General features: G+C 36.2%; 1 protein-coding gene across 1 annotated transcript; it reads left to right on the forward strand.

The window, feature by feature from the left end:
• Window positions 1-3,096: 3,096 nt before the first annotated feature.
• Window positions 3,097-22,797, forward strand: LOC307012202 (clustered mitochondria protein homolog). The gene is made up of 26 exons (XM_079638602.1): window positions 3,097-3,457; window positions 6,621-6,730; window positions 6,928-7,099; window positions 8,449-8,580; window positions 8,694-8,848; window positions 8,929-9,083; window positions 9,945-10,067; window positions 10,150-10,282; window positions 11,187-11,279; window positions 12,885-13,582; window positions 14,274-14,347; window positions 14,459-14,563; window positions 15,163-15,263; window positions 15,903-16,055; window positions 16,139-16,201; window positions 16,726-16,961; window positions 17,048-17,132; window positions 18,019-18,172; window positions 18,240-18,379; window positions 19,073-19,153; window positions 19,241-19,366; window positions 19,467-19,576; window positions 20,592-20,685; window positions 20,776-20,901; window positions 20,992-21,065; window positions 22,143-22,797. Exons 1-26 carry the CDS (start codon window positions 3,412-3,414, stop codon window positions 22,606-22,608), a joined length of 4,005 nt encoding a protein of 1,334 aa, XP_079494728.1. The 5' UTR covers window positions 3,097-3,411; the 3' UTR covers window positions 22,609-22,797.
• Window positions 22,798-24,374: the final 1,577 nt, after the last annotated feature.

A 24,374-nucleotide genomic window follows, 5' to 3' on the forward strand; every position in this document is an offset into this window, starting at 1 on the left:
AAAAAAAAGCTTTGCACATTTTCACTTTTTTTTTTTTGGTTACAAATTGACTAAGCTTGGTTTTTCCCTCTTGTGTTCGGTATTTGTGTAATTCTGATTTCACTTCCACAAAATTGTGCATGTGACAGTGAAATATACATATTGTTTTATTACTAAATGTATTATAGATTATAAATATAGCATTCATCCAGCTCAAACGGTAGGATAAAAAATATTTTGGGATAAAAGCATCTGACAAATGTGTAAATGTAGATTTATTGGTAATCGAGCCTTTAAATAAAACATAAAAATGGTCATCAGGGATGATAAAACCCTGCATGTAGTTGTGTAAGAGATTTTTTTTATCTCGATTTAGGTGATGAAGAAGAAAATATTTGCCTCGTGTAATTTTATGTTCATTGAGATGCTTTTATAGTTTTTATTAATATTTGTTTAATCTTTATTTTTTTATTTTCCCTTTTGATTAAAGATATTATTGATTTTAGTAAACGTTTTTGGTAATTTTGTATTTTTGTCTTTTAAAATGTCTAGTTGTTATAGTTACATTTTAGTTTTGAGTTATTTTACCATATCAAGTTATCATATCAACTAAATGAAAATGAGAAATGTTGCCTTGACAACTAGGTAAAATAAAATATTTTATTTTTATTTCAGTTTTTTAATTTAAGTAATTAGAATGTTTTAGTTAACAATAAAAAGCGTATTGGTTAAAGATAATTACTAATGTTTTTTGCATTGACATTATTTTCACAATAATTTCATAATCTCATTCTATACACACACACATATATATATATATGTATATATACTACATACACACATATACACACATTTTTATATATATGTGTACAGTATACACACACCTCAGAATTGATAAACGCCTGCATAGTGCAATTTCTGACACACTATCAATGGCTGTTCTCACACCATATTTTGATATATATGTGTACAGTATATACACACACAGTACACACACACACAACTATATGTATATATACTACATACAAACACACACACATATATACATATACCATATACACACACATTTTTATATATATGTGTACAGTACACACACCTCAGAGTTGAAAAACGTCTGCATAGTGTAAATGTCTGACACATTATCAATGTCTGTTCTGACATGTCCTCTCTTTCACCCGAGGAAACGGGTGCTTGTCTGCTTGTGTAGGTAAGTGTTAAACGGTATGTTTCATAGGCTATTAGATGACAAGATCTCTTGAATATTTCTGTACTTGTCAAGTGAGTTCCATATATCGGCCCCTCCTTCGAGCGCTGCTGATGCCCACGCAGAAAGTGAATTACTGAGATGAGGGATTGTTTCTGATTCACTTTCAAGTGCCTCGTTCTGTGACGGCAGTGACCGCGTCCACTCAAGTGCTGCTTTTGTTGCTCCCGTCTGCTCGTCTGTGATTTCATTACACAACTTTCAAGCTGCTGGGGGATGGAAAAATGCAAGAGTTTGTGCAGCAGCGGCTGAGATGTTACATAAGTGAGGTGTGCATGAAGAGGTTTACAGCTCAAACCGGCCAACAGTCTGACTTCTGTCTCGCTCCAGCCGCTCCGGCACTGAGTGTCACTGCAGAACCCTTGAAACAAAGGGAAAAAAGCTTGCAGATTTGAGCTGGATAGGCGTGTGAAGGATTGAACATCAATTACTCCCACACACACACACACACAAGTACATGCACTTCTCCTTAAGTAGCTAATTCCTTTGACTACATATCATTTTGAGTCATCAGGAGAATCTCACAGAGATGGCCAGGTCATATTCCACAACCTTCATTTTTTTTTTCATCAAGAAAATTATGTCCTTTCTATTTTTAGGACCATTAAGATTTTTTTTTTGCATTGACACCATTTTCATGACAATTCTAAGCGTTTTTATTATTATTTGGTAATGAGGATTTTTACTCAGCATTAAAGCTTTTCTTACTTAGTATTTTGTAAGAATCTTGTATCCAGTTAAAATATCTACATTTTCTTAAATCAAGACGAATTACTGGATAAGTAAAATTATGAAAAACTTCCATTTGATTTAAAATTATTTTTCTTTACCCCGTTGGCAGATCATTTGGCTGTTTTTAAGCAAAAACAATACATGACATTTTACTTGTATGGTAAATGCATCTTGATTTAAGATTTTTTTAAATATTTGGACTGTTAACAAGACAAAAATACTAAGAAAGAAAGTTTGCAGTTTAGGAGCATTTTTTTTTTTTTTTTTACATTTTATTATTTTCATTAATTTTGTTCATAATATACTCATTACTGTTATTGGGGTGGGGTGGGGGGGGGGGGTAGTATTTCAGTGATATTTGTTATTTTTATACTATTATAGATTTGTATTATATTTTGAATTGGCTTTCATTTAAGTTCAATGTATTTTTTGTTCAGTTTTAGTTTTTATTTATTAATTTTACTGCTTGAACAAACTTTTTTTTTAAATTAGTTACTTAGCCAAAATCTCAAAATCAAAAAAAGTTATATTTCAATTCACAAAAATGTTTTGATAGCTGTTTAGATCATAACTAAAATTCTCTCTCTCTCTCTCTCTCTCTCTCTCTCTCTCTCTCTCTCTCTCTCTCTCTCTCTCTCTCTCACACACACACACACACACACACACATACAGAGTACAATTTGGAGGTTAAATGCACTTATTTGCAATTAAAATAATTTGACAATCAAAAGACTTACTGGCTTCGTTTTGTTTACGTGTTATGCATTTCTGTTTATTTTGCGCTGTAAGCATTTTAAATGGTTAGTGAGCTTCACTCATGTATGTAATCATGTTTTCAATGGTTTGTGTGTGTTCTTGTTTAACCAACACTGAGAGGAGGACCAAATGTCCCCACAGAGATAGTAAAATGTGAACACGTGGGACAATTTATAGTCAGGCCCCATGAGAAAAACAGCTTATAAATCAGACAAAGTGATGTTTTTTGAAAATGTATAAAGTGTTGTGTGATTGGCAGGTTTAGGGGTAGAGTTGGTGTAAGGGGAGATAATTTAATATTGTACAGTTTGTACAGTATAAAAACAATTACGCCTATGGAGAGCTTGTAAAAGATATAAAAACAAGTGTGTGTGTGTGTGTGTGTGTGTGTGTGATCCCTCCCTGGCCTCAGGGAAGTCAGAGGGGGAGGGTAACGCTCACTAATCTCGTGCAAAATGGAGTGAAGCAGCGCCACGCCCAGTGAAACACGCCTGCCCTGCTGTGGGCCGACTGGGAGGAGGAGTGGGAAACACTGCCAGCGCTGGAGGAGGGAGTGGCCGGTCGAGGGAACCAGAAACTAAAAAGACGTGTTGGGTCAGTCATACCTACCTGACAGCTCTCCAAACACACTGCACAAAACCCGACGAAAGGAGAAAAGCAGCAGCTACCGAGGAGGAGAAATGAGGGACGCGGTGAAGAAAGGAAACGGAGAGAAGAAAACTATGGGTAAGAGTTGCCTTGTTCTGATTCAGTCCTGTCTCCTCCCTCTGAACTTCTTCCTGATGTTTCCTTCATTGTCCTGGCGCTTTGGATCATGCATTATTTCGCCTCTTCTGCGCGTTTGTCCGAAATGACTCGTGCATACAGTTAGAAACATAAAAAAAATGCATTGTTGAAAACACTGATTAAATGTATGGTTTCTGCACTTTATGAAACTTTCTCTCGCTGCAAAACAAACACGAACCTTCACTCCTGACCTCCTGATATGTGCGTCCTCCCACTTTCCCTGCTGTTGTCTGTCATTCTTTCACTCACAGTCAGACACACGTGTTAAAGCTAAAGAGGCTCATCTGTGAGATTCCTCATGGCATCAGGTCAGATCTCACACACTCGCACACATTCCTGTCTTTCATCGCGAGCGCGTTACTCTCTCTCGGGGCGAATGCATGTCACTTCTTCTCACGAACGCGTCACTCTCGAGGCAACTCCGAGTGCTTGTTGAGGGAGGGATGTGTGTGTGGTGTGTGGTTGTTCATCATAACTTTTTGTGCTTCTTTACCCAATTATTCATTTGATAATCAACACTCGTGTCCCACTCCCAAGGTATCCCCGGCCTAAACTTTTCAAATCATTCCTTGGTGTAGTGGTTAAGATCTGGGGTTGTAACTGAAAGGCTATTTTTTTTGTTTAAACTGTAAAAAAAAATTAAATCTTTTTTTTTTCTTCAAGAAAAGGAAGTCTATTTTTAGAACCATTAAGAATTTTGTTAATAAAATGTTATATATTACATTTTTCCACATTACAGTAACAATTCAATAATTATTTTAATGAAAATTATTAATTTAGGATTTATTTTCAGTATAAATTCTTCTTTTGTTTGTGTATATATATATATTATATATGTATAATGCATATTATTATATATATATATATACTAAGCTTCTAGTAACTCAAACCGTATAATTTAATATACGGTACTCTACCACCAGTCAAAGTTTGGATACCTATGGTTTGAATTGGTTTCTTATGAGCCTAAAAATCTAAGTGCTTGAAATTAGTTTTGTAGACAAATTTGTTGATTTGTAGATAAATTGTGACTATGTATGAATTTCTTTACAAAATCACTATACATTTCTTTATCACTATAAATGTTTTGTGTGTGTGCTGTGGGGTTATTGGCATATAACAAAAAAGTTTGTGTTTTGGTGTGGGGTATATATATATATATATATATATATATATATATATATATATATATATTTGTGAGTGTCTATATGTGATAGGCCTATATATATATATAGACGCTCACATATATTATGAAATACAAACTTTTGTTAGATGCAATTAATCGGGATTGCTCAATTTTACAGCCCTAGTGTATTATATAATAGTATGGTCAGAATTATATTTTGTGGGCCTTAAAAAAATCAAGCCTATTTTAGGGACCATTACGTTTCATTTGTATATTTTGGTAGCTGAAACATTAATTAAATGGGCTAAAATGTTTGATAAACAGAAAGGATGGTCCAGAACTTCATAACAGATTCTGCAGAAATCATCAGATCTTCCATATTCTTGATCAAGATGCTCCACCTCGGGTTATTCCAGGTTAACTGTCCAACAATCTGATAAATGAGTTACTAGAAGCTAATTATATTAAAATTGAGTGACAGGTCCATACAGAATTTGTACTGAATCGTTATTCATAAAATTACCTGCATGCCCCAACCATGCTGTGTTTGTTTATAAAAAAATTTTTTTTTTGATTAATTAATGGCTAATGGTAAAAGAGCACACCCAGTTCCATTTAACAAAGTTTTCACTATGATTAAATGCATTCCTTCATAACCACAGATCAAATGTTGGTTTACAAAAGGTTAAGCTTTATATTGTCCGTGACCTGTAAAGTGCATGTGACCCATAGCTTGAACAATAGTGTGTGCGCTGTAGAAGAGCGATGATGCATCTCATCCTGAAAGCCGTCGGGACACGATCAAGCCGATGTTTGTATGACTGAGTTTCCAGCTCTCAGCTCTTCTGGAGTTTCTCTTCATGATGTCCAGAAGAGTCTCAGATAAAGTGTGCTGTATATGTACTAGTAATAGCCACTCACCCAGTGCTTGTTATCTGCTCTCACTAGCCAGGGGGAAGTTTGGAAGATGTCTGGACAAGCTCATGCCGTATCAAGCCGAGTCTTGCTGTTATTAGAGAACAGATCCAACAAGAGAGACTCAAAGCTTTGACTTTTGGAATGGATGTCAGATGGAGAAATCTGTGGGGTTTTATACGATTTCAATCATATGCATCTGACCCTTTAAAAAGTACTATTACTGTAACACATCAGATGGTAATGCTGTGGTAATTTAATATACTCTACCACCAGTCAAAGTTTGGATACCTATGATTTGGAAATTAGTTTTTTATACAAATTTGTTAATTTGTAGATACATTTTGTTACTATGTATGAATTTCTTTAAAAAAACTTTTGAACATTTATTCTCTATTTATTTATCACTATAAATTACTAATCTAGTTTTTATATTGACATTTAATTTTTCTTACCTTATTAGCATTTTCATTTCAACCTGTTTATTCTAATTGAACAATAATTATAACAAGAAATAAATAAAGAAAAAAAAATGAAGATGAAAAATAAACTTTTATGTTTTAAAAAACAAAAAAACTATTTAGCTTCCCAAGTCGGCATCATGTTTTACAAACATTGTAAAACATGACAATTTAGCATCATGTTTTAAGGATATTTGGATATTTTTACAGGAAGATAAACCAATCTTTTTTATTTTATTGTATTTTTTATTTTGAATATTTATGTCCAGATTTTACAAGCACTGTATACTATGGTATTAAATGATTACTTAATGAAATTATTAATAATCTTGTACCATTGTGGTATTATTATGGTTCATATCCATAAAACATTGCACTGCCATGGCAACATGTCTAAAAAAAAAAAACAAACATGGTAGTACCAAGAAACTTTTGAGTTAGTAAACTCTAGGATGGAAAACCTTTATTGTTCTTTCTTCAGTTTCTTTCGTGGCATTTGCACAGATTTCCTAACTCTCTCTCTTATGTAACTCTTGTTTTGGCTCGAAGCACATTTTTGAGCTCAAAGTGAAGAATGCTTTCCCCCCCCTTCACTCGGCAGATGTCTCATGTTCAGAGAACGGGAGAAAAGCGACTGGAAGCAGAAAAGATGATGACGGGTCATTTCCTGTGAAGGTTCAGGGTGCAGGCGTCGAGTCCTTCGAGCTGCAGGTGAGCTTTCATCATCAGCGCTTGTCAAACATACGTCCCTGAATAAAGTGAGTTTTGGGGTGTAACCTCACATTTAGTAGTCTAGTTTGTGTTGATCAGCAATGCAAATCATTTCAAATATGTCTGTCAACAGAACATCAAAATATGCAAAGCACATGTCATGTTGGATTAATGCTGAGACTGTGTTTTCTCTGCAGGTTCATGGATTCTGGCTGGTCCAGGATGCCATCATGACCGTACTGGGCAGGGAGGAGGTGGCACCTCGCACATCTATCGCTCTGGCCCTCTCAGGTGTGACCCTTGACCCCATGACTGAGCTCCGGGGCGTCAAGGGCTTCAAAGCTGGAGTCACTCTCCGTTTAGTGGAAGGTAAGATCTTCCATGTGGGATGTTTACTTTTGTTCACTTCTAATAGACTTGCATATATTATACATTGATATAAGGACATTGTTGAGGAATCCAGATAAACCTGTAAGTATGTTTTGGAACATGGCTGATGGTTTTTATTTGGTAAATGTTGGTTGACCAACCTGGAAGATGGAAGACCAAAAGCTGGTAAGGACAGCTGGTTTCAGGGTTATCACAATCACAGAAAACCTGGAAATATCAGGGAATGTTGTGTTTTTCTGGCCTGAAAATTCAAGGATTTAAATTGTAAATATACATTTTTTGTAGTTATAAAATATTTAATTGTATAGATATTGCTCAAGTTTACAGTGAAACCTGTTCACAAGCCTTAAACTATAAAATGTCAGATTTGTGAGTGAATCGTTTATTTGAATAAGTTTGAATGAATCAGTTGAACCAGTTCACAAACTCATTTTTTTAATCTTTCTGCATTTGAATGTATCCGTTAACAAACAGTGTTATTTTAGAATTATTTATATACTATTATGGCATTTATTCATATTTTGAATTAGATTTTCAGTTTTAATTTTATTTTTGGTTTTAGTCACTTGTTGTACGGTTTTGCTATTTTTATCTTTTATGTTTAAGAAACTATCCTCTAATATTTGTATTTTAGGTCATTTCAGCTTTATTTCAATTACCAAAAATTATGTTTAATAGTTTTACTTTAACAAAAACAATTAGTTAACAATAGCAACACTGATCCAGTTTGTAGCTTATACAGTGATCATAAACCACTGGAAAATTCATTGGTCAGAAACTGTGGGAATCACGTGGTTTATTGCTGGTCTAAGATAGTCTACCGGCTCAGTCAGGCCCGGCTTCGGCTGGTTGTCCATCATGACCAGTTACCATGTTCAAAAACCAGTTTGCACCTAAACACCTTAAGCGAGTCTGACCAGCTGACCAGTCCAAGGTTGTCTAATCTAGGCAGGTCGGGCTGGTCAGCCAGCTTGGACCAGCTAGAAACCAGCTACCATGATCCAAAAGCACAGCAGCCAGTTTAAGTTTCAGTGAGCATTTCCACAGGGATCAGTGGATTTCTTTGCTTATACAGGTTTTGCAACTTCTTGATTTTATTGCAAACCCTTTTGATGGCAAACTAATGAAACCTTTCTCAGAGCCAAGTGAGTCACATGGCACTCAACATGAGTAATGTGGGAAAGTGGATGATTGAATAGATGATGTTATTGCTCATTAGAAAACTCATCGTCTTACAAGATGAGACGCATTGAAATTCAGCCGATCAATGGAGCTGGAGAAAAGGCCTGATTTTGGTATCATAATGTGAGTTTTGTGTGATGTTGTAGAGCCGTACTCCCCGCGGTCGGCACAGGCTCACCTGGCACGTGTGCAAGAGATGCTGAAAGCTGCCGGGCCCCAAGATGCCTTGATGGAGGGCCGATCACCCACTGTATTGAACACACTCACCCAAACGCCTGGTAAGAAATGGATCAAGTACATAACAACCCTTGTATTCAGTACTGCCTCTAAATAATTTAAAATGCATTCATTATTTTGAGACTCTCTAATTGTGCGTTTATGTGTGTATTAGAAGCCCCTCCCACTCTGCACTCATCAAAGAACAGACGAGCCAATAGTAAGACAGAGCAGCCTGCTGAAGCCCCGCCCCCTCCTGCCTACATTCAGCCTGGAGTTTCAGATCTTCCTCCTCTGACGACCCTGCTGCCCATCAATACACACACCGAAGTACGACAAATAACATGCAAATAAACCTTTAGGCATTTAATGACTCTCACAATAAACGCAACTAACTGATTCTTTTACAGGCTCCCAGTTACCTGCTCGACCTGTCACTCAGCTGTTGGAACCCTCCCCCTGGTTTCCGGAAACTGCAGGGCGACTTCCTGTACATCAGTGTCCACACTCTGGAGGGCAAGCAGTGTGACATCACTTCCTGCCCACGTGGGTTTTACCTGAACAGGTAAGACTCTGTGTTATTATGACAATGTTTGTAGGGGCATACTTCCATACTATTTAAATTATAAAAATAAAAAAATTACATTTGAATTGGAAGCAAAATCCATGATTTTTAACAACTGTTTCTTGATCTCACTGTTAAAAGTTACATTCTAGACAAAACTAGAATAAAAAAGCAAAATAACCGGATTTATTTTCAAAACATGCAATGTAATGTAAAGGTCATGTGATACAAATGTAGTATACTATGGTATAAAATGTTAATCATTGCATATTGTTTCGAATATGATTTCTAAAATATAAAGTAGTAAACACCACACAATACTATATTTTGCATAAAGAAAATTAAGGTTATTTTTAAAAATAAGGTTAAAAGTTTCATTTTCATTACTGTAATTATAGAATAGAGGTATATATATTTTGATACATTTAATTTATGCTGATTAATAATAATATTGTTTTTTTTATTTCATACATATATTTACTGTTCTGCTGGTTTGAGACTGTAATTAAATTATTGGAATTACAAAAAAATTCAAAACTAAAGATAAAAATATACTTTATGTAGTTATATATGTAGTTGCTGCATAGACTCAAAATGATCAAACATTACCACACAGACACATATATAATATAATATAATATAATATATGCCTGGATGCATTACAGTAATGATAATTTCTTTGGGAAAATGTAATATCATGAAAATGTTACAATATGGAAAATTTAAATGTCTCCATGTTCTCATGAGATTAATCTCATGTTAAGTTGGAATAAAATACATCAGAATTGTTTGTGACATATTAGATGCACAGAATGAGGGACAGTTTTTCTTTTTAGAAACCAAGCTGTATTTTTGTTTCAGGACGACCCTCGATGTGTTTGACCCTCGTCCTGCTCAGTCTACTCCAGTGTGGCACTGTCTGACCGACCTGCTGTCCCACATCAGCCCGCAGTTCAAACACAACCTCGGCACGCTGCGGCACAGGTGACCCTCACACACACTCTCACACTCTCACAACACTCGTCTGTTCTTCAGTGCGGTTCTCTGAGCGTCTCTGTTCATGCAGGTCCTCTCTGCCGACTGAAGAGATGCTGTCCACTCCGTACCGCACACACAGCTGGCTCGGCGTCTCCTCGCTTCACACACACAGATCCAGCTTCAGCTGCCGGCTCGGTCTGGACCAGGACCTCAACGCACAGGTACACACACACCTGTCCCACACTCACATCTTTCAGTGCACAAGTACAAAGCTCTATTTTGACATGACTGTGTGGCAAACATTTTTGCAATAAAGCATATGAAGGCATCAGTACGAACAGCAGAAAAAGTAAAACTGTAGTAATGAAAAATGTAATACTATTTAATGGTGATATGAATTATTATAAATCAATTTAAAAAGAATAAATACAATAAATAATTTTATAATATTAACATACAATAACATCAGCAATTTTACTGTTTTAGATGAAAATCAATCACCAAACTTAAAAGTAACACTGTAATGCATTACCGTAATGACAATTGTTTTGGCGAATAATACGTGCTTAATTGTCATGAAAATAATGTCACAATGAAAAAAAACTTAATGGTGTTAAAATAGATTTCAAATTATGAATACAAAATATTATTTTGATTTTGGAGTGAAGTATTGGAGTGTTTTCATGGGATCCCCCCCCACACACACACAAAAATGGTAGTAATGTAATATTATTTAACAGTAATTATTATAAAATAATATTAATAATAAAAAAATATAAAGTAAATAAAATGAAAAAGTAATTAATTAAATTAATATTTAAAAGGATAATAAATTGAAGTAAATAAAATACAATTATATTGTTTAATACTAATTATTATAAATGTGTGTGTATATATATATATATATATATATATATATATATATATATATATAAAATAAGTTATATTAAAATGTAGAAACAATATACAGACTTTAAATAATGGTATTATTTCCAATACTTCTGTTTTGGATAGGGAAGCATGGGATACTTATCCTCGTGTGTGTGCGTGTGTGGTGTTCACGTGTGTGTGAGTGATGTTCACGTGTGTGTGTGTGATGTTCACGTGTTCTTCTGTGGGTTTTAGGCTCCTGACTGGAATAAGGAACTTCAAGCAGCCAGAGATCTTCCTCAGAGAAGTCTGGAGGAGAGACTTCAGAGGGACCGAGCGTTACTGCAGGTCTGAGCGCACTTATCTATACTTTGAGGACAGAATAGTCTACATAAGTTAATTAAATAAACACAAACTAAACAGACCACATAACATAAAACATCCTAACAATAGCTACTGTGTAACTGAACTACTGTAGATTTATCAGTAGCTCAGCTGTTCTCAGTGTTTCCCAGCAAGCATCTACATCACTGTTTGTCTGTCACACTATATTGAACATGATCAAATATCCAAAAGTCCAGTTCGTTTTAGCGAATCAGTTTGTTCAGATGGATCAGTTAAAAAAACTGATTTAACAATTCATCACTGAATATTTTTTAAATATTTTGTGTCAGGGTTGGGTGAAGGGATTAAGCGAGGACTCAATTTTACAGAGTAGATGGACTTTTATTTTTAAAAACCATAAACTACCCCAAAGGGGGAATGACTTGACTTGACAGGGAAACAACACAAGGTAACATTCATGGGTAACATATGACAACGATCTGGCACAGGAAACACAAGGAGAATAAATAGGGAACAAACAAGATAGTAATAAGGGAGGACAGGTGGGGCAACTGAACGCGTGATTATTTTTTATTTTATTTTTATTTTTTAAACCAGTTCAGCGGAAATCCCACCCTTCAGCTAATTTCATTGATTAAGGTTACAGTGACGGGTAGGTTTAGGCATAGATATACATAATAAAGGCTAGATATCTTACGGCGGAGTCTCTAACGTCATCACCCGGTGGCCATCTTGTCACAGGCAAGCTTTCTGGCGGGCTCTGTGGTTCCTGATGTAAGGTGAGTGATCTGCACAAACACAAATATTCTTATCTCGCTGAAATCTTGACGGATTTACAAACGGTTTGGTTTCTTACAAACGTTATTAACGTGGCTAATAATTCTGGATGCTTGAACATGTTGAAATATATAATATTATAATTATTCATAAGTATACAGTGTCATAACTACATCTCTGACGTTTATAACAAACCAACCCGTTTGAAAATCGGTAGAAAATTGAGCAAGTTATGGTTATTTAAATAGTACATGCACCATTAAAACACAATGTTACGAGTGAGCGAGCTGACTGTGACAAGATGGCCGCCAGGTGCGGACGTCGACCTCTATTGGCCAGCAGCGCAGACGAGACATCTAGCCTTTATTATGTATATCTATGGGTTTAGGGATCAGTGTTTGGTGTAGGCAATCAGTACAGTGATTGAGATGACCAATGAAATGTTTCGAATCGGTTGCAGGGCGGGATTTCCACTGAACCAATGATCGAGTAACACGATGGGTGGGGTTAGACAATAGACAGGAGAGCACATGGCACAAAAAAACACATGACAAGCCATGTGCTCACAACAAACATGACAAAAACACAAGCACATGGCCAGCAAACTTAATCGCGCTATGTGCTCAAACAAAACGAGACACGAACACACAGCTAATGAGAACATTTCATTGCAGTGCATTTAATTGAAAACCATAGTTTCCAAGTCGCTTTTACATTTCATTTCTTTGCATTGCATTTCATTGCATTGCATTTCATTGCATTGCATTGCAACTATATTTTTCCAAGTAGCTTTTACACCACTTCTTAACTTCTCATTGTCTGTTCCGGCAGGTGAACAGCGCTTTTGTGTGGGCCGTTGCTCAGGCAGCAGAGAAGGTGGTCGATGGTTTTGTCGACCCAGTCAATGGTTCTCCCGAGGACCCAGCGTTCCTATGCGGCGGTGTGTTCATGAGTGTGCCGACACACAGAGAGGATTGGCTGACAGGAGAACGCGGTCCCAGAGCCGCTCAGCGCCTCGAGCTGCGATGTGTTCAGGCTTACAGCGACCTGGACGGAGACCTCCAGAACCTGCACACCATCCCCACCGCGGTGGCCGACTACCGAGGCGTCCGACTGTCCGCGCAGGGCCTGGCCCCGGGTCTTCAGGGCCCCGAGCAGGCCGAGATTCCCAATGGCCTTTTATACGGCTTTAGCGCAGGGCCACTGGAAAATCCATCCAGACGGAAACTCCTAGAGCTGCTGGCGCAGTCGGCAAAGGCTCTTTCTCTGCAAAGACATGCGGTTCTGGGGCAGACCGGGCATCAGTTGCCCCTGTTCACCACTGTAGATGCTCAGGGGATACTGGGGGCCGATGGTCGATATTACCTGCTGGATGTGTATCGTACTATGCCTGCTGATGCCAACTTCCAAGTGGAAGACGGAGAAGAAGGAACAGAAACAGAACCCAAGGAGGGCAGTTTTCCCAGACGTTACGCTCACGTTTTGTGTCGCTTACGGCCGGAGTTAGTGAAGGCGTTCATTCAACACAAGTGAGTTTTGTCAGGTTACTAAGTCCTTCCATTGGTCAAGCAAACAGACAGCCCCGCCCCCAAATTCATGCCATTGGTTGAGCCAGTGTTGCAGTTGCTGATATTTATATGGCCAAAAAGCATATAAATATCAGTTGTTGCTCTATTTCCCAATAATATTTAAATGCTTAGTTTTGCGATCAATCTCTGTACTTTGATCATATACATATAATACAATGCAATATTTCCTCAAAAGCCTGATGGTTCATATTTGATACTCACATTTTAACAGGATTTTTCTAAAATATGATGTATGGATAATCAAGTAAACTTAGGTTGCTTCAGTCCAGTGAATGTTCATCTTGAAATATTATTATCAATATAAAAATTATTCTTAGTTTCCTTATGAAAAAAATCAGTGAAGATTTTACAGCAAAAATACAATAAATCAGTTTTTTTCGGTCATATTATGATCAATGATGCATGAATCAAACACTCCCAGAATGCCAGTTTTCCACACAATCTCATTATTTGGGCAGAAACAAATCATATAGGTTATATATACAAAGGTTTGCATGTTAAGCTAGAGTAGGAGAAAGATTTTAAACATCCTTTAACTGACACACTTCACTTTTAAATGTACAAGCTAGAGATTTTCGGTTTGTTTATTTGTGCACATGCTTTACAAACACATTTTGTCTTTGTGTTACAGATATTCTCAGTTCACGCAGCGAGTGAAGGATCACATTAGGGAGAACGGAGGACTGGAAGACTGTGTGAAATCTGGTGAGAACGAAAAGAAGTGTTCATTTTCTGTCATGGGATGTTGGAATAGGGTGTCTGATATAAATCTGTTTTAGAGGAATGATCGTATTGTGTGTATTTGTGTGTTGTCAGGTGACTCTCCAAACGTAGATGCAGTAAGAAAAGCTTGCAAAGATGTCGGATCCGTCAGTGACATCATCTTTGAGATGCGTTTCAACCCTAATATCTTCTCACCAGGTCAGGAAAAGCTCAAATCCATTAATATGCACCAAAACTAACTTCACAAAAACTCTGTTCCAAACCCCAGTGAGTTTCTTTGCTATATACTGTATATTTTGCAGTATCCAATGAAATGGAGCCTAATAAGAGACTAGTTTAAATGCGCATGTGAAGCACATGGGAGACTCATCATGTTTCTATGGTGATGACATCAAACAATATCAAATATTGAGTGAAATATATAATAAGTTGGTCTTTAATAGGATTAAACTATTTTATGCTTTCGAGAATTAACATTTTTCCCATGTGTAGGCTCTTAAAAGCCAACATAATAAAAATATTAAAACCTTAACATCAAATAATAATAAAACCATAATATTAATGCCTTGACATCACAAGCCTATCAGATCTCAAACATCAACTGAGACACATCACGGTAAGAAAATGGTTTTAAAATCCATTATTTAGGCCGCTTTACTAGGTTTTGGAACAGAGCTAATATCGTCATATTTGTCTTGACCAGAAATCATCTGTCTTTACATCTAAACATAATAACTTCTGTAACTAGAGCTTAAGTTAGAGACCTTAAATATAGTTTTCTCTCTTTCTCCGGATAGGAGTGCAGTTTCCCAGCTCAGAGAGTGATGCCGTGGAGCTACAGAAGAGATTATTGAAGGAAGCAGCGTCTTTCATCATTAATGACCAAATACCAGCATTTGTGAGTGTATTTTGTGCTTTTATACACTAATTTATTTATTTATTTATTTATTTGACATGGACATACATTTACATTGGACGAACCATATGCATTTGTTTAAGTGTGTTAGCATGCTAACATGCTAATTTTCAACACCTGTCCACGGGAGGCTTTTGGAAATAAAATCTTACTGACCCCAATCTTTTAAACCGTAAAGCAATTAATAATTGTATTAATCAAAGATGCATTAAATTGATCAAAAGTAAAGACATTTATAATGTTGCAAAGGATTTCTAATTCAAATAAATGCTGTTTTTTTTTACTTTCTATTCATCAAAGAATCCAGAACAAAAATGTATCACGCTTTCCACAAAAATATTAAGCAGGATAGCGGCTTTCAACATTGATAATAATAAATGTTTCTTGATTTCTGAAGGATCATGTGACACTGAAGACAAATTCAGCTTTGATTACAGGAATAAATTACATTTTTAAATATTCACATAAAAAAGTCATTTTAAACTGTAATAATATTTCACAATTTTACAGACTTCTGTCAAAAACATGAAAAAAATGTAGGGACCCCAAACTTTTCAACAGAAATGTACATGTATGTGTGTGAGAGAAGCAGTGCACTGAACTATCAGCCTGCACTTTCAGATGAACGACTGCATTCATGGCACTGACATACCGATGGATGGTGCTTCTTTACGACAAGCCCTCCATCAGAAAGGCATAAACCTCCGCTATCTAGGTCACCTGATCTTGTCCATCAGCCAATCAGATCTCAAACATCAACTGAGACACATCACGGTAAGAAAATGACTTTAAATCTATTATACTGGGCTAGATTTGAAATGTGAACTGTCCTAATCCTGTTTTACCATCTCTCTCAGAGGTTGGCGTTTGCAGAGATCGTAGTGCGTTGTGCACAACGGTTCTTCAGTGGCTACATTCAGGTACTTCATATTTACTTAGTCAAGTCAAATTTATATATATATAGCGCTTTTCGAAAATACACATTGTTTCAAAGCAACTTTAGAGAACATCATGATGTTAATGTTCATGCCTTATAGTCACATTTAGCAGATTAGAGCTGGGCAATAATATAGTTACATTTTTCTATGATAAATGCAATTGAGATTTGCTATAGAGCATATATCGCCCTATGCATCTATTCTGTATGTATGCAGATAAAGTTAGACATAAAATTAGAATATGGTGCAAAAGTTCATTTATTTCAGTAATTCAACTTAAAAGGTGAAACTAATATATTATATAGACTAATTACATGCAAAGTGAGATATTTCAAGCCTGTATTTGTTATAATTTTGATGATTATGGCTTACAGCTTATGAAAACCCCAATTCTAATTTTGAATTTGGGGTTTTCATAAGCTGTACTAATCCAATTTAATATACAGACCTTGGTTTTTGTTCAATCTATTAAATAAGTAAAACATTGTGTCTGTTGTGCTGTACAGGGAGTGGAGACGTCTAACCTGTCTGCGGCAGCGAGTCATTTCCTCTGCTGCTTATTGGTGCCTCACTTCAGTTCAGCATCAAATGGGGAGGAGTCTAAGAAGCGCTCGAGGAGGCGTGGCCGTGGAGGGGGCGGGGCTTCTGACAGCACGGCATGGACCTCACTCAGCGGGAATGAACTGTGGAGTCAGATCTGTCAAGATGCTCAAGAAACATACAGTCTTAAAGAAGGACTAGGGTAAGTGAAGATCATTCACTCTTCTCCAAATGTTTAACCCTTTCATGAGTAGTGTACTGACTTCATGAAGTCTCATTTTATTGCAGGTCAAATGTGGACCATCTAGTAGAGCAGTACGGGCTCCAGAAGATGTCCTTGTTGAGAGAGATGTGCTTGAAGACTGGTATTCAGGTACTGCGTTGAACCAAGCAATGGCTAAATTTGAAAGAACACAACAATATTTCTGCAATATGTTTGGTGGCTAAGGTTTGGCATGACTGCGTAATTATTATATATATATATATATATATATATATATAAAATAGCAGGTTAATCTCATAGTTTTAACTAATTAAAAGCACAAATAAAAGACATCTAATTTGTTGCTTCTGTTATCTTGTGACAATTTGGCAAAAAAGGAACCATTGATGTACACTAGTTTCAAATGTTTATTTTTATTTTTATTGCCAAGCTAGCCTCACAAAATAATATACATGAACAAAGAACAAATGCAAATGTACATTCTTATTTTAGTACATATAACTAGGAATATATAGCATAAAGTATCAAATAAATAAATAATATAGCATTTTTTTAAACAAAATTAATTTAAAAAGCAGCTCAGCTTCTACCTTTCAAAAGTATGGACTAGAGTCAGTAAGATTTTCTTTTAAAATAAATAATACTTATAGTTTTATTCAGTAAGGATGCATTAAATTGATCAAAACTGACAGTAAAGACATTTATAATCTTACAAAAGATTACATTTCAAATAAATGCTGTTCTCTTGAACTTTCTGTTCATCAAAGAATCATGTTTTTTAAGATCGATAATAATAAGAATGTTTCTCATCATATTAGAATGATTTCTGAAGGATCATGTGACATTAAACACTGGAGTAATGATGCTAATTATGGAGTGCTAATGCAAACATATTACAATATATTCAAATAGAAAACAGTTCTTTTGAATTGTAATAATATTTTGATTTTGATTGATAGCTTGTAGGGTGTCTCTGTGCTGTGATTTTTCTGCATATGTCATAGAAAAACCCTTTCTGTTTGTGAATGTCCCGCAGCTCCGCCTCAGAGAATACATTCTTGACAACCGTAACAAAGCGGCCATCTCTCCGGACGACGTGCTCAACATTTTGCCCGTCGTCAAGCACATAACCATGTCAACCACCGACGCCACACACATGTTCAAGGTGGCTCAGAACAGTCTTCAGAAAGGTATTTACGAACCAACGTGCAGTAATTGAGTCATGTGTGAACAGCGTTGACCGTGTTCTCCTCGCAGGGTTACTGGAGCAGGCGTACGAGCAGCTGAAAGAAGCGGCGTACCTCTTCAGTCGCGTGTGTGATGACCTTCACCCTGAAGCCTGCCAATGTCTTAGTCTGCTGGCAAAAGTGGCCTATGTACAGGGCCATCCTGCTGAGGTGTGATTGTGTGTACTATCTAGACGAGTGTGTCTTGCTGCCCCGTGGCTTAATAGATTGCTTTTTGTATAATAGGACCTTTTAGGTGATTGCAAAATAATAACTTGCTCATATTCAAGTAAGGATTAGAGTTAACCCAGCAAAAATTATTTTGTAACTTTTTATTTAAAAAATTTTTTTAGCGACTACAGTGCTTATCTCTTGTAAAAAATATGTTTTCTGTTTTTTTTTTTTTTTTTTTACTGCAAAAAAAAAACCTAAAAAAAAAAACTTTTTTTTCTGGTTTCCAGTTTACTTGAGAAGCAAAAATACATAAGATATTAAGTCTTGTTTTATAAAACAAACATCAAAATGGAGTTTAAAACAAGAAAAAAATCTGGCCAAGTGAACTGAATTCAAAGGAAAAACAAGATTATTTTTATACTGGCAGATATTTTTTCTTGTTTTAAGCAAAAACTTAACTTTGATACACACAAACAGATGTTGACACACTCATGATGCATTGCATTCTGTCATGAGACCGCGAGAATCAATTAAAATTCATGTGGCTGAAGGCAGCAAGTTTGAATGTGCATAAGATAAAATTTTGGGGGGAATTATTCAATTAAAATGTCGAACACACCTGAAACTGCCACTGCTTTCTGATCGCGTAGCATTTCTCACCTTGTTCCATGTCTCTGGTGTCCCCTGCAGGCTCGTAGCGTGCAGCTGAGGGTCGTGGTCATCAGCGAACGGGTTCTGGGCTTCGATCATCCCAACACCATTCAGCAATACGTAAGTCACGTTCTCACGAAACCAAAACCGACTTTTAAAATGCACGGAGATCATCATCATCTAATGCAATTATTTCTTGTGTTCCAGGTGTTGTTGTCAGTGTATCTGTTTGCTGGAGGCGAAACCGCCCTGGCTCAGCGCTGCCTGTATCGTGCCAAAGTTCTTCTGTTGACGGTTCACGGAGGAGATCATCCTTACGCTGCAGTCATAGATGTAAGCGTCATCAAGCTTAATCAAGTTATCACAGATCCCAAATTGAAGTATTGGTTTGAATGATGATGTTTATCTTTTTTTTTCTCGTTTTCTCCCTCAGGCTTCTCTGGGATTGGCTCTTCAGAGAGAACAATCATTACAGTATCTACAGAGCGCCCTGAAACTCAACAGCTCCTTCAGAGGAGACACCGACCTGACAACAGCTCTGATGTAAGACCAAATGCTTTACTTGTGCTTAAAATAGATGGAGTTGTGTAGTAATCATGCAATAAACTGTTCAGATAACACAAGCTCTAAGGCTCCCTTCCAAACCCTAGTGAGCTGCCTATAGAGGGTTCCTTATTGTGCTCAAATTAAATGGCAGGATCACATATATCCTTCACGCATGAGGCAGTCCCACAATGCATTACAATGAGCCCAGTGAAAAAAATTAAGAGTTAAGGGAATGGTCAATTTAAAAAATGTCATTCAATACTGAAAAGCATTTATAGAAAATAGTAGATTTTGCTTTGTGACATTGTTTTCATGACATTTAATTCTAAAATCACAAGGCATCCAAATGTTTTGCCTTTGCTCATTAGATATATATTTTAGGGCTGTTAAGCGATTAATCGCATCCAAAATAAAAGTTTGTGTTTACATAATAAATGTGTATGTACTGTGTATAATTATTATATATATATATATTTAAATACACACACACATGATTGTATATATTTAAGAAATATTTGCATGTATATAGATTTATATATAATTTATATTATATATAAATTATATGGAACAACCAACAACCAGGAACAACCAACATTGTAAGACACTGCCATTAAACACACATAGTTTGAATTTGAGAAGGAATAAATGTAATAAACAATAATGAATAAAAAAGCACGCAAGAAACAAGGGTGAAGACATACAGGTAGCCTATATAGACAAAGTAAATGAATAATAAGTCATAATAAAGTATTTTGTATTCAAGTAAGCATTAGACATATTAGACAATTTTATATTTATATATATAAACAATAATTATGAAACAATTAAGAGCTTTTCAGTTGACTGATTTATGAGGTATAATTTTTATTTCCTTAAGTGACTGAGATTAGACACTGAGGCGGCTCATTAAGGTTTGGATCAGGGCCCGAGTAATCAAACTTATTTAAAGTTGTAGTTATGTTCCCTGTGTTACCTGTTTAAAGTGGCTAGAGTATATTTGATTGTTTCACAGACACCATCTGCTGGCTCAGAGACTGTGTGTGGCTGGCGACTACAGAGGAGGCATGAATCATGAGAAGGAAGCTTACAGCATCTTCCAGAACAAGGTCAGATTTCGTGTTTGTGAGTTGAGTTTTTATCTTTGAAAATGTGATGGTGTTCTGAGCGTGTGTGTGTGTGTGTGTGTGGTGCAACAGTGCGGTGAAGACCATCCTCAAACCAAATGCAGCTCTGAGTTCCTGAGGAACATTACCCAGCAGGCTGTGCGTGTAGAGCGGTCGATTCGTCAGGGAGGAACGGAGCTTTCTGAAGCACTGCCTGAGGTAAGCCTAGCTTGAAACCGCTTAATAGAGCTGACATGTGAAGACTTGTATTCGTTTTTGTTAAACATGAGCTGTGTTTCTCTTCTGCAGGGTTTGGTTCCCTCTCAGGACATAACACTGGAGCAGCTCGCTCTGGTCAATGGCATACTGAAGACTTCATACAGGTAAAGACACTTTAGGATCGCACTACTTGGTTGAGATTCACAAAAGCATGACATCTTAGTAGTATTTGTTGTTCTGTCTTTAATTGATGCGTTTTAAAATTCAAACAGGTGCATTAATGACAACTGAGAATGAGACGTACAAAAGAAACTCAAAAGCAAAATATTAATTGCATCTAATATAATTTGTTATATTAGTTATAGTAGTTTGTTTATATCTGTGTGTGTGTGTGTGTATATATATATATATATATATATATATATACATACTAGGGCTGTGAAACGATTAATCGCGATAATCTATATTAAAGAAATATTTGCATGTATATACTGTATATAGATTTATATATAATTTGTTATATATAAATATTTTATATATAAATAAAAATTTTTTCTTAAATATATACATGCACGTGTGTGCATTTTTATATATATATATATATATATATATATATATATATATATATATATACAAAATAATTATACACAGTACATACACATTTATTATGTAAACACAAACTTTTATTTTGGATGCGATTAATCGCGATTAATCGTTTCACAGCCCTAACACATACACACACACACACACACACACGTCTGTCTGTGTGTGTGTGTATATATATATATATATATATATATATATATATATATATATATATATACACATATTATATAAACAAACTTTCGTTAGATGTGATTAATCATGATTAATCGATTTGACATACTTGTACTTATTATTCTCAGTTGTATTTTTCATTAGATTCTCATTTCATTTAAAAAAGCATAAATTAAAGACAGAACAATGAATAATACCATCATGTTTAATATTTATTTCTGCTTTACAAAATAACATGATATTAAGTGTTATCATAAAAATGATGTGAATTAAAATAAAATCCCTGCTCATTGGCAGTGGGGGTTATTACTACCACTACTTATAATTACATTTTGAAAAAATAAGGGGTGTAAAAAATTGATAAATGATGCTCATTCAATTTCCAAAGAATTTTTCGGTTCTGAATATGATGCACTTTTAGTTCATGGAAACATAGTTGATTGCTTTTATTGTCATTGCTTAAGCACAAAAATGATGGAGTTCAAAGAGAAACTGAAAGAGAGAAAAGCAGTGGAAGAGGCTGAAAAGATGAAACTGGAGAACTCTGAATCGACCAATGAGAACAAAGCTTCAGAACTACCAACCAATAGTGGAGAGGTTACCGAGGAGGCCACATCCAATGGGGAACAGAAGCAAGAGACCACAGATGGAAATGCAGAAGGCCAAACCGAGAAACCAGACCACTCAAACATGAACGGCCAGGTCGAGTCCCACCTGCATAACGGAGATTGTGCTTCAAAAATGGAACGTGAGGAGGAGGAACACCAATCAAACATCACTAATGGTGTCCCGACCGAGAGCCAATCAAAATCAAGTAATATCATGACACCAGTCAGTGAAGCACAGTCAGAATCAGTAGTGGTAAACGGTAAAGAGTGTGTTGTGAACGAAGGTTCAGGTCATTTGGAGAAACAGGCTGAGACCGAGTGAGACATGACTGCAGCTCAGACGTTCAGTGAGATATGACAAGATCGATCTCAGTATTTGACATATGACTGTACAACCGTCTCAATTAATAAACCATAAAAGAAGTGTGGAGACAAGATGATGCCCAGAGACAAGTCTGTCTTGAAGTTATTAAAATGTTTGACTAAATAAAGTTTAATTTTTGTGTGTGAACATTTTATGCTTTCTTCATTTCGTAGTTTTCGGGAACTTAGGTGTTCTTGTTCACCAGTCTTTAAAATTTGATAAACGCATATCACCTGTAATCAGCTCCGGTTTCTACCAACTTCGCTTACCGAAAACTCTGGAAATTGCGGTTCATGCATTCATCACGTGTCGGCTAGATTATTGCAATTCACTATACTATATAAGATATAGGATATATACTATATCAGATTCTCAAATTGCCTGTCTTCAGTTGGTCCAAAATGCTGCGGTTAGACTTATTCTTAATTGTCGCAAATATGACCATATCTCTCCAATTCGTAGACTTTACACTGGCTGCCAGTTCGGGAGAGACTAGATTTTAAAATCCTCCTCCTTGTCTTCAAATCTTTACATAAAAGCTCCTGTCTATCTCTCCGTACTTATTCATCCCTACACTCCGTCCAGAAGCCTAAGATCCCACGACCTGGCTCTGCTGGTAGTCCCTCGTGTCAGACTTAAAAGCAATAGTTCACTTTTAAAATGAAAATTCTGTCATCATATACTCACCCTTAAAGGATAATTCCGGTATTTAACACCTTGAGTCTATATTGTAGTTTGCTTTGGATGAACAAGAGTGGTGGACAACATTTTTTTGACAATGGTTCCTCTCGAGTTTTTGACTATAATAGAATTGGCCATGGACCCATTTAACATTGGAGTCAATGGGCATGTCCGAAAATGTCATTAAAACAGCCAATAATGTTCGTTTACAAAACTGTTAAACTCACCGAGTGGTTAGTGGTGTTCGTTGATGATTATAAACAATATATCGTCTAGTGCTGGGTATCGATTCAAATTTCAAGAATCGATTCGATTCCGATTCTCAAGATCTTGAATCGATTATCATTATTCGATTCGATTCGATCCGATCCGATCCGATCTTATATTCTTAAAATATAAAATTTTCAAAAGTTTTAACTGTTCATGAACAATCAAGTGTTTGTATTAAATAACATTCACAAACATACATTAATGTTGTAAAAATATATTGTTCACTCAATGTGTTGATGTTAGATAAGGCATTAAGTAATATTAATGAATGGTATCTTAATGTAGTGTTACCAACTAAACAGGAGATAAAACGTGTTTTATTTGACTTGACTGTCCTTTTATTTAATCCAAAACTGCGTTCATATTTAAAAGGCCTTTTAAACTAGATACAACCGCACACGATACCACTTTAGGGGCCGTTCACGTATCGCGTTTTATACGCGTGCAAATTCAGTGAGAAGCACTTCAATGCATCTCAACAGGTCATGTGACAAAAACCAGCGGCCTTTCCGTAACAACATGGAAAGCTCGGCCGAACAGCTGATCATAGCTGTACAGGGCGGCTTTTTATTTCTCATCTCAATGAATATATCTAGTAGTAAAGCTAATGCAAGGGCTAGAAATCAATACATTTTTTGATGATACTTCCTCGTCATCATGGAGAGCGCAGTTTGCACCGCTTTCTCTTTTCCACAAGCGCGTGCTTTCCCGTTGCGTCTGTCGTTGCTATGCAACCATGAACAGAGGCGCGGGCCGCGCGGCTGGAAAACGAA

Source organism: Phoxinus phoxinus, assembly GCF_949152265.1.
Source record: "Phoxinus phoxinus genome assembly, chromosome: 15".
NCBI classification, from domain to species: domain Eukaryota; kingdom Metazoa; phylum Chordata; class Actinopteri; order Cypriniformes; family Leuciscidae; genus Phoxinus; species Phoxinus phoxinus.